This window comes from Callorhinus ursinus, unplaced genomic scaffold (genome assembly GCF_003265705.2).
Source record: "Callorhinus ursinus isolate GAN/ISIS: 27379988/994484 unplaced genomic scaffold, GSC_fseal_2.0 scaffold32, whole genome shotgun sequence".
Taxonomy (NCBI): domain Eukaryota; kingdom Metazoa; phylum Chordata; class Mammalia; order Carnivora; family Otariidae; genus Callorhinus; species Callorhinus ursinus.
The window spans coordinates 7390014-7402254 of NW_027397094.1; the positions used below are offsets into that span (position 1 = coordinate 7390014).

Below are 12241 nucleotides of genomic sequence, written 5' to 3' on the forward strand. Positions count from 1 at the left end.
GTTGACTGCTTTAAATTTTCGGGGGGAAAAAAAGCGGTATATTAAAACAAGGAATCACAAATACTATGAAATCACAACGTGATTGCACTTCGATTCCAGGTTTCTGAGAATGGAGGATTGGGCCCGGAGGAAGAAGCAGAAGAAAAAGCAGAAGGGGAGAAGACAGGACAGAGGGCAGGAGAAGGGCACAGGGAACGACGAGCCCGACAGGTTCACAGAGGGAAGGACAGGTGCGCAGGGGTCCGCGCGCTTAGCCAACCGCGCCTGCGCTGAAACTCAGCGTCGCCAGGATGCAGCTCTTTGTCAGAGCCAGTGACCTCGGAGGAAGGAAATAAGGCAGCAAATGAAAATCACGGGAAGATCCATCATTCAGCCAGGACTTATGGAGACTTTATTCCGTATCAGACGCCTGTATCTATCACATCAGCGTTAGTGTTAGCTCTCTGAAATGAAGCCTCATGAGGGCCGTACCTCCAACTAATATTTTGGTTCGGCTTTGGTGACCACGTTCATCCAGCAGCGGTGTGGTGCCTTGTAAATAGAAATGGGTTATAGATGTGTGGGCTCCTCTTCTGGCATATTGTTATGTATATTATATATAAAGTATATACCCGCGCGCGCGCACACACACACACACACACACACACACACACATATATATATGTATATGTACTTGGATGAGTATAAAATACCAGATAAATGTAAAATTGACCTTGTTCTTTTTACTTAACAAGGTAGTGGGTAGACGAGGGGGTGGGGATGATGGCATTTTGCACAGAAGGCTTGGTGACTCAAGGAACTGTCTTTTTTTCCCCCTCGGTAATATCTGGTCTGGGATTATTACTGCTTTCTCGATGTTTTTAGACATACTTCTCCCCTTCAGAAATGCCAAAGGTGAAAAATACTATTCCACTGTTATAATTTGTCAACCTTGCTTTCTGAGCAAGAAAGATCTGCATAGACAGTTTAGTAATTAAGCTTTTCAACACTGCATCATAAAGTTTTATTCTGGCGAAGGCTATATTTATCAGCTAACAAGTATTAAATCACCCCACCGCTCCAGCCGTTTCTCAGTTAAGTATGCTCCTTTCAAAACAGAGCAGCTTTCCTTGCCTGGCTTGATTTAATAAAAGTTCTTGTTTGCAAATACCACGGTGCTGTGGGGTCCTGCGGGCTCACATACATCCACCTTCGCAAGTGCTCCAGATGCTTGGCGACCCCGACTTCCCAGGGGCATCGGATGCCCTCGCCCTGGGTCTTTCAAGGCATCCTGGCCATCTGAGTTTCAGGGCCCTCTAGGATGGCCTCCAGCACAATATATTTTTCTTCCCGGTTCAATTTCTGAAGGGAAAAAGGTGAATGAAAATAAAGAACACAAGCAGTGGATACATTTTATTTCCTTATTTGAGCGGCAGGCAATTGGCCTCTTCCTCACAGAGATGGATCTACGTGTAAAATGAGTTTTCAAAACGACTTAAATGGCGAAGTAACGATGATCTACATACTAAGCAGTTTGGAGCCTTTTCCCGTACGTGCCATAGATTTTTCAAAACAGATGCGGAATTATTAGGGAATTAGAAGGAGTAGATATTAATAGTCATCAGCAATGACTTAGACGCATCTTTTCTCTAAGTAACTCACCCCACCTTCATAAGTCCTTTTTTGCTCTTTTCTTTGGAGGATGCACGTTCATGAGACGAATACAACAATTGTTCTTAAGGCTTCAGGAGGTTATTAATCCAATGGCTCCAGAAGGGTATCAGTTAAACACAAGATAGTTAACACATTTGAATGTCTTTTCTGCCATGCTTCCAGGGTAAAACCCAGAGAAAGACAAATGTTAATTAAATATGGGCCAAAATGATGAAAGAAATCTCAATATCAGTCATCTCATCAAACCAGAAATCACACGCAGTTCCCCCTTCCTTTAGTGACAGGTAGTGGTTTAGAAGGCAGGGGATCAATTTCTGTCCAGCCAGCGAGTGACGGGAAGCAGGTGGGTCACTGAAGCATGTGGGTGATATGCTGAACCTCTAAGTTGGCAAATATTGAACTATTTTAAGTGCATCTATTTTCCAGTTCAGTAAATTTTCTTGTTGTATTAAATTCATTAAACTCGACACACTCTAAATGCCACGGGACATCCCAGGGACCACCTGAAGTTAACGGCACCAGCCATCCGGTAGAGCAAGAGGTAAAGATCAATATATTGCCTCTCAGCTTCTATTTAATTTTTACCTTTCATGTTAGGACTGAATTCTTTTTTAAGGTTAAAAACTATGATAGGACTTGGAGAGTCAAGTTGCATCTGGTTATTATGTGAAAATTTGAAGAGGGGTTTCTTTGTCAGTCAATTGCCCTCCAAACAATACTGTCCTAGAAACAATGACATTCTATGACCAACGATTCAGGATCATTCAGTAACTAGAGAGAGACAGAAATTACACTCTGTTAGCCACAGTTTGGGGGAATCCTGTAGTTCAGCAATTGGCAAAAACACTGAATCAAGGACATACTTGAAGATCAAAAATGAGGATTGGATAATTATTCTTTATTTGGAATGGAAATTTTCAAAAGAATAAGGATTTTGGAACATGAACCATTACTCTGACTGGACAGGCTTTTTTGGGAGGCCATCCATTTGTTATTCTTAAGCACTGTTTTCCTCTAACAAGGCGTAGTCATGACAATTCAGAAACACCATGAAAGGTGCATGGTACAAGGCATTTTCATTCTAGCATGGGTTGTAACTGTCAAAATCATAAAATCAATTTTATACTCTGTATGAAAAATTTTCCAGTAATTTCTCTCAACAAAATAGAAAACAAAATAATCAATAACAGAAACTTGTGAAAACAAAAACCCAAAGCTCATGCAGAGGACAAAGATACAGGTGCTAAACATGGTTCTTTAAAGCTTCTAGAACACACCGGGCAGAAGTGATGCAGCCATCGAAGTTGGACTGGGTGAACGCATCCCCTCCACACACAAGGAAAGGTTTGAGGTGAAGAGTCAACTGGCCATGGGAGTTGACGGCAGCATTTGTAACCTAAAAAGGTTAAAAACAACAACAACAACAACAACAACACAAAAGGATTGTGGTTGACATTCCCTGCCCTCTTGTGCTGTGATGTCAGCACCCACCTGAAGAAATCGCCATGTCTCACAAAACCGAGACCCCTGAGTCCCTCTCCTCACCCAAGTAGTCAGGCTGACCTTCTCAAATGTTGACATTTTCAGTTAGTTGGCAAACTTATCAGAACTTGAAAATTAGTAGGTCATGATAGGCTCAATTAGCTGGAAGTACAGTGTTTTTTTTTTTATAAGGGGGAAATGATATTCATGAAATCATTTACCAATAATGGAGTCCCTGTGACGTGCTAGACAAGGGAAACAGAAAAGAGAGAAGGAATGTGTCCTTAAGGATTTTCCAGGTCAGCACAGAGTGTGGGCATATGACAGCAACTAAGGGCTCAGACAGGGTGAGTAAGAGGGCACTATGGGAACACCTGGGGGTACCCAACCCAGCACACCCAGATAGAGAAGCCTTCAAAGGGGAGGGGACGGGTCATATCACTTGAGTTCTGATGGGCGCGTAGGAGTTTAAGAAACAGGAATAGGGCTTTCCAAAGAGAATGAGCAGCAAGCATAAAGGCTCCATAGTCCATGGGCAAGAGAGGAAAAAGTGTGTTTTGGAAAGGGACTAATCAGAGGAAGGGACATGGCTGAGAGGCAGGCTAAGAGGCACTTAGTGTTTCGGAATTAAAATGCGTAATACTTCTAAACAAAAGTCTATTAAAAATGTAGAATTTAAAGAAGAAGATAGCAGGAGGGGAAGAATGAAGGGGAGTAAGTCGGAGGGGGAGACGAACCATGAGAGACGATGGACTCTGAAAAACAAACTGAGGGTTCTAGAGGGGAGGAGGTGGGGGATGGGTTAGCCCGGTGATGGGTATTAAGGAGGGCACGTTCTGCGTGGAGCACTGGGTGTTAAACGCAAACAATGAATCATGGGACACTACACCAAAAACTAATGATGTAATGTATGGTGATTAACATAACAATAAAAAATCTTTTAAAAATGTAGAATTTACTACTTATGAGGGGCACCTGGGTGGCTCAGTCAGTTGGTTGCCTGATTCTTGGTTTTGGCTCGGGTCAGGGTCGTGAGATCGAGCCCCATGTAGAGCTCCACGCTCAGCAGGGAGTCTGCTTGAGATTCTCTCTCTGCCCCTGCCCCGACTTGCATGCTCTCTCTCTCTAAAATAAATAAATAAATAAATCTTAAAAAAATGAATAAAAGGATTTACTATTTATGAGCCAAAGGGGAGAGAATTAGCTAAAGTTTGGGATTTATTTTATTTTATAGAACCAGGTTTATAACATTTGAAATGCTGAAAAGGCATTGAGGTTATTTCCTGGAGAAAAATATTCTCAAAATTGGGAAGGATGTTGCTAATAAACATTCGCAGCCAGAAGAATGAGCAGGCGACAGGGGTGTGTGAATACAGTCATCTTGGACATGAGACAGTTTGGCTCCTGGAGCACCAAAACCCCCTAAAAAATAAATCACACAAACTTATTATAAAGGCAATCTCGGGGCACCTGGCTGACTCAGATGGTAGAGCATGCGACTCTTGATCTTGGGGTCATGAGTTCAAGCCCCATGTTGGGGGTAGAGTTTACTTAAAAAATAAATCAATAAAATCTCTTCCTTTATATATAAAAAAAGTCAATCTCACTTGTGGTTGCTTCCCTGCACAACTTCAGGGCATGACATTCACACAGATTACAACGTGGCGGTTCTGGTCTCTTATACAATATGTTCATGGAAAGTTATAGGCTAAGGCCCACGAGGAGTTGTTTATTTAAAAATTACCAAAAAAAATCAAGAAATGTATCAAATGCTATTTGGATTATGGGGTTGAGATTTGGTTCTAGGTAAGCTGAGTTAGTACATGCTTGGACGATCTTTTAAAACCAGAAAAAGTTTGCATAGATTTTTTTATAAGCCATATTTAGCTTTAATAAGGAGGTTAGTTACAATTATTTCTTCATTGAATCACTAAAGATATGGATGTTTAAAGTCCTGTGTCACTCAGATACGAATGTAAAATTTTAAGAGCATCCTCTCATTTTCTTGGAGGTCACTTGATCGGAGCAGCATCTTTCATACACACTGCAGATAATCTTCTTTAAAAGTTATGCCACAGGGCGCGTCTGGGTGGCTCTCTTGGTGAAGTGTCCAACTCTTGATCTCAGCTCAGGTTTTGATCCCTGGGTCTTGAGTTCAAGCCCCTCATGAGGCTCCACACCCAGCGTGGAGCCTACTTAAAAATTATACCATAGTTTTATTGTGTTCAATTGCAACTGAACACAGCTCTATTGGAGTGTAACTGACAAATAAAAATTGTATATATTTAAGGCATACAACTTGATGTTTTGATATACATATGTATACACTGTGAAATCGTCACCATAATCAAGCTAACTAATATATCATCAGCTCAGTTATCATTTTTCCTTCCTTTAATTTACTCTCCTCACTTCTCTCCTTTCCCTTTCCCTTTCCCTTCCTTTCCTCCCCCCCCCCCTTCTTTCTGGTGAATCACTTTATGATCTATCGTCTTAGCGAATTTCAAGTCCACAGCACAGTACTGGTAACTAAGTCATGTCGCTGCACATTAGATCCCCGGAACAGACTTACCCCGTGTAACTGAAACTTCGTATCTTGGACCAACATCTCATTCCCCCCTCCCACCGGCTCCTAGTCTTCACCATTCTACGCTCTGCTTCTATGAGTCTGACTAGTTTAAATTCTGCATAGAAGGGAGCTCATGTAGCATTTGTCTTTCCATAGCTAATAATCTTGAAATCGGCTCACAAGATCTTTGAGTGGTTAAAACAGACAACACAGAGTGTGGACACTGAAGCACAGACTTGGGCGTTCAGTCAGAGCCTTTAAATTCCTACTTTATTTTATTTTAATTTTTAAAGATTTTACGTATTTATTTATTTGAGAGAGTGCTTGTGCAAGCAAGGGGAGGAACAGAGGGGGAGGGAGAGGGACAAGCAGGCTCCACACTCAGCGTGGAACCCGATGAGGGGCTTGATCTCACAACCCTGAGATCATGACCCGAACTGAAATCAAGAGTTGGACGCTTAGCCAACTAAGCCACCCAGGTACCCCTAAATTCCTACTTCAGACAGAATTTAAACAGGTTGGATTATTTGATTTGCCAGTGAAACACTAAGGGAAAACTGTTAGGTTCTCATGCATATTAATGATTTCAGAGTGTGATAGCTGGTAGTCTGAAAACAAGGGATGTTATATAAACACTCAAAAACCAGACAAGACTGAGCAGAAGCTTGGCAGTCTGGGACCGTTGAGTAGAGGGGCAAATCATTTTCTGACTTTTAATAGGCCATGAGGGTACCAGCTATGTTTTCCCACAATCATCAGTGCTCATGATAAGGGCCCCAATATTCAAGAACCAGTTCTAATATGCACAAAGTATTACTTGTTAGCATTTCTTGAATGTTTGCCACATACATATGCTTTACATGTGCACCCATTTAATGAACACAGCCACCCTATGAGGCTGTTACTACTATTCTCATTTTATAGAGGAGAACCCTGAGACTCAGAAAGATTGTCACCCGCCCAGGGACAGAGAGCTAGGAGGTGAAGAAACAGAGATCCGAACAGAGCACGCAGACTCCAGAACTCACCCCTCTGACACTTTCAGAAATATTTCCATGAAGACTTTATTTATTTATTTATTTATTTATTTATTTATTTATTTATTTTTAAAGATTTCATCCATTTATTTGACAGAAAGAGACACAACGAGAGAGGGAACACAAGCAGGGAGAGCAGGAGAGGGAGAAGCAGGCTTCCCGCTGAGCAGGGAGCCCCATGCGGAGCTCGATCCCAGGACCCCGAGACCACAACCTGAGCCCAAGGCAGACGCTTAACGACTGAGCGACCCAGGCGCCCCTGAAGACTTAATTTAAATAAAACAAACAAAAATGTTTGATAGTCACTGATAGTTTTATGCATCTGAAAATTCATATAAACAGGGTAACTCATTCATATACATATACACGGATGGACATCTGTTTGATAGAAAATAATGCATGACCATATATATGTATGGTTTTTTAAAACAAAACAAAAACGTTTGATGGTCTCTTAGCTTAATGCATATAGAAAATCACATAAATGGGATAACTCATTCACATGTACTCATATATACATACACGTGTATGTCTATATAGTTTACACACACACACACACACACACACACACATAAATCTCCATTTGTGGTAAAGTTATGACACATTCCAGTTGACATCCCTGTGCAGATAAACCATCACTACTGCACATTAACAGGTATTAAGCAGGAGGGAGCTGGAGGGAGAACGTTCTGCCCAGGGTGAGGTAACAATTTGTCGGTGCCGTGTAATTCCATTTGATGACTGGTACATGCCAGATGCTAGGTCACGTGGCTGGAAGACTGGGTTGCTGACTGGCCAAGTCTGCAGTTTGGGGAGGAAATCAATCTCACGGCATTTAGGTGGACTCCCCTTGAAGCATGCTTCAAACATGCCCTTCTTTGTCATGTTTCTGTGACTTTGAGCCAGCCGTCCTGCGGGGTGATGGTATACCATTTCCCCCTCGTCGCTGCCCTTCTAGAAGCAGCACAGATGTCACCTGCGCTGAGGTCTTCGTGCTCTGCCAGGCAGGGTAAGAGCCTTTACAGCATGTTATTTTATCTGTGATGTTACTTGCTGCTTTGCACTGGAATTACGTCCAGATTTGTCTCCCTTCCTAGACCGCATGCCTCAAAGAGCAGGAGCTGGGCTGCACCAATCCTTGTGTCCAAGGCTGGGGATGGTGCCTAACCTCTATTATGTATGCAATGAATGTTTATTGAGTTAAAAAAAAAGACAATATTGTACATGCAATTGATCAAATGAAGGTCTTCAAAGGGAACCATCTACACAAAAAATGTTATTCAGAGGCTCCCACTGAGCTGGCAGAAGCTCAAATGGAAGAGATACTGTATTTAGGATGCTTTCAATAGCGACAAATTCAGGGCTGTCCTCTTGTCATGTGAACTGTTTCACGTGAACATATCATGTGTCAGGTATGAAGCAGAACCACACAAAGCTGCTGATTCTGCAGGTCACAGACGTTAAATATTGTCCATCTTCACATGGCTTAACTTAATGGGTTCTTTGTGTTGTGACTATTGGCTGTAAAAATACACACAAGGAGTCCCTCTGGTGTGAGGACAAAATTAAAGATGACAAGAGAGAGGAGCAGACCAGAAGGCTAACGGCGACTTCAAAATGGAGATTGTCAACAACATGAAGGTGATAATTAGCAAGAAATAATCCAGCGACACACTTGGTGACATGCATTCTTCCTTCCGCACCTCAGCTGACGGCAAAAGCTCATCCTCGGACTGTCAAGGCATCTACCCAAACAGAACAATCTTGCTGTGTGGCCTCGAGCATGGCCATATTTGATCCATTCTAATTAGCTGTCCAGCCCATGATTTGGTTCCTTAAAACCAACCTTTCCGAAACGTGGCACTAAGGGACATCCACGTGGGCACAGCAAGATGAGGTCTCACAGGTTCTAATCCTAGATGCGCAACCAACCTGATAAGAAAATGTGACAACATTTCAACAATTAGCTTCTTGCTCCTGCATTTCCTCACTTGTCACAGATGTAAATTATACCACACTTCACTGAATCTAAGGCACGGTCAACCGGAAGAAGCACCAGTATTTTATGCGCCAGTGAGGAAGAAAAATGGTGGCAACATGACACATAGCTTTATATTTACTAGAATAGTTCTCTTGTACTTATCTACAAGTAGTTCTTTTGCAAAACTAGAAAGGACATAAAACAGGAATACTGGTTAAGCCGTTCTAAAAATGTCTTCGCATATAGAGCATGACTTCTCCACTCTAACTCAAGAGTTGTCCACATCCGTGCTCCTCCCCACATCACAGTCTGTCCTCTGTGCCTCCTAGAGCATTTCTTACATGAGTGCTCCACTGGATTGTACTTTCTGGCATTTTCCCCAAGCCGCTGATACCGTCTTGCAAGTTCTGGTCATGCACTTTCTCTGTGGCAGGGAAGAAAGGTTTCCAGACAGCGACCAGGACTCATACTCTTTTCTCAAATGGTCCTCACATAATTTTTTAATTAAAATATCAAGGGGTTGCAGTGGCGGTCCCAATGTTAATCCACCCCAAATAGCCGTGTTCATATGTGTGAAAACAACCTCCTGACTGTGTCCTGGTGTATACCGACTCCGTGGCGTCTCACAAGCAATGAAATATGGCAAATATAAAATGGGGTAAGGGGATGGGGTGATGGGCATTAAGGAGGGCACCTGACAGAATGTTATATATACAACTGGGTGTTGTAGGCAACTGATGAATCACTAAATCCTACCCCTGAAACTAATTTAAAATTTAAAAAATGGGGGAAGGGGAGAAGTATGGCAGGTACTTAAGATGAGTAAACGCATAACAGGTCCAAAGGTAATGAGCGGCAGGATCCTTGAAGCAGAGCTTTTTCTGGTCACAGCATCTCCGGGTCCCTATGCGACTGTCTTCAGCGTTGCTAGTTTAAACCCTCCACGTTCTCAGTTCATCCAAAGGAGTAGCCTCAGGTGAAACCGACAGAGAATTGATCCGTTCCTTTCCAAAGGTAAACGTACGGATTCCAGGACCACGTGTGGTTGTCTTCCCAACCCCTTCATCTCCTCACCCCTGCGATCGGGGTGACCCCTGTGCCGCATCTCCAGACAGATGTCACTAATTGATTGTGGCATTCTTTCCCACGGAGCCCAGATGTGGCCGAAGCATCCTCCCTAGCTGATGGCTTCAGGCAGATCAACTGGACTTGGCACTCGAGAGGAATCCTATAAACCCATCCTGGGTTCGAAGCCTACAGAGCAGCCACGTAATTACAAATAAATGAATTAAATATTCTTCACTGTTTTTTTTTTTTCTCTTTTCTCATGAAGCCAGGAGAGTATGATGCATTGCCTTTGTCCAAACCAGACATGTTTCAGAGCCAAGAATTAGGAGCACATCAGGAGCGATTTCCTCTAGATGATGCCAGACGCCCACTTCTCATTTCTTCTAATAATGACCCCCAGTCCTTAATTCCTAACGTCCCTCCATGCCTTTGTCCCTCCACGGGTCACAGTGGGGCTTTGACTGCCATGTGAAAATAAGACAGGTACTTGGACTCCGGCCACAATACTACAAAACTATCAGGGTTCATGGGAAAATTAGGGTTGGAGCAGACAATTCAAAGCCTATAGAACTCTGACCCGAGCACTAACACAAACAATACGCATCATAGTAGAGTGACCAGCACAATGACGTTCTCCCAGCCTCTGCATTTAGTGACATCTCTGTAGCCTGAAGTCTGGGGCTTAGGCTTCCTCCTTCAAGATACAGGTCCTGGGGGGCAGTTGCTCCTAAAAGACTACTTTTTAAAAGATTTTATTTATTTATTTGAGAGAGACAGCAAGAGAGAGAGAGAGCACAAGCAGGGGAAGCAGCAGAGGGAGAGGGAGAAGGAGGCTCCCCGCTGAACAGGGACCTGGATGCGGGGCTCGATCCCGGGACTCTGGGATCATGACCTAAGCCGAAGGCGGCCACCCAACCAACTGAGCCACCCAGGCATCCCTAAAAGCATTTTGATCTAAATTTAAAATATCCAGGAGGTAGCCTTCATCAATTCAGATTTCACTGAGGGGGAAATGTCTTTATGATTTCGTCACCAGCACCGACAGGTTTGCTGAAGAGCTTACCAAGGTGGGAAAACCCAGAAGAGCTTACCAAGGTGGGAAAACCCAACAGTTGTTAGGGCCACCATGACAACCATGGTTTGTCCTAAAGGAAGGCACCTCTGGAGGTTTTCAGGTTTTTTCTTCAGACCTTCCTATTTGCTAAGGCTTCCTCTTTGCTTATGAGGAAATTTACCCAGAGCGCTTGAAAACATAAACATGTCCGAGACTGATACTATTCCCTGTGACACTGATTTCCTAGTTGGCAATTGCATTTGAAATAATTCACATTAAAAACAAACAAACTATAAAAGGTGCTATAAAAGACTGAGTCCTTTTATGGCTTTGTTACGTTGCCTTATGTTCCTGAGGGTCATGTCAATTGGACTTGGGTATGCCTACATCTTGGACAAATGGAGATGTCTGAGCCCTCCCTTGTCCTTTTGATAATCACACTGAATTTTTATTTTTTTTATTTATTTTTTTAAAGGTTTTATTTATTTATTCATGAGAGTCAGAGAGAGAGAGAGAGAGAGAGAGAGAGAGAGAGGCAGAGGGAGAGGGAGAAGCAGGCTCCCCGCCTAGCAGGGAGCCTGATGCGGGACTCGATCCCAGGACCCTGGGATCATGACCTGAGCCGAAGGCAGACGCTTAACCATCTGAGCCACCCAGGCGCCCCCACGCTGAATTTTTAAAATTGATTTCTAACAATCCCAGTGTCGGAGGGTGGCTCTTACCTCCGACTGTTCCTGGCATCCAGGGAAAGCTTACTGTCTCCTAGTTGCACACTAACTTGACTGGGGCAAGCTCTGAGTGACAGTCCCCTTCGGAGCTATGGCCCACATTGGCAATATGACCAGCTAGAAGGGCTGAGATGATATGGGGCTGATTCCTACATTTGTTCACTTCCTCTACTCTGCAGACATTATAAACCTGAACCCACGCCATGGTACATAAACAGCAGCCAATTGAATATTTGGTTAACTTATTGTTTTATGGCCTCGATGCAAAGCTCAAAGATAGTAGTTCCCAAAAGTCAATCTATTGCAAGAAGAGAAAAAATAAGGAGAATTATGAGCTTTTTCACAGAGCGAAATGTATTCTATTTTATAAATTGGTTATGAGGTTCTATCTTTGTTTTGTTTTTTTTTTTTTTTTGGTTATTCCTTCCATTAAATTCTTGTGGCCGTGTTTTTGCTTTTTAAATTCTTAATTGCAGAATGCAAAGATAGCAAAATTATACTGGTTCCCAAAACATTTAGAGGGATTTTACTGGTCCATGAAATAAAAACGCTTGGAACCACTGCTGTGCAGTGAGGTGCTTGATGTGGCTCATGGCTCAGAGCACAGAGATGTTCAGCCTGAGGAATGTTTTCCATAAAGGGGTGGGGGTGCTGGGAAGTGGAGGTCAG

The 12241-nt window shown here is 43.0% G+C and overlaps 1 protein-coding gene across 6 annotated transcripts in view; it reads right to left on the reverse strand.

Moving 5' to 3' along the window:
- Positions 1 to 752: 752 nt before the first annotated feature.
- The window catches only part of RNLS (renalase, FAD dependent amine oxidase), a 268671-nt gene continuing 257182 nt past the window's right edge, over positions 753 to 12241 (reverse strand). For 2 of the 6 annotated variants that reach the window (XM_073878973.1, XM_025850994.2), the window contains exon 7: positions 1352 to 3049. In XM_073878973.1, coding sequence (XP_073735074.1) covers positions 2897 to 3049 — 153 coding nt within the window. In that variant the 3' untranslated portion in view covers positions 1352 to 2896. The other 4 variants (XM_073878974.1, XM_073878977.1, XM_073878975.1 and 1 more) reach the window with 4 other exon arrangements.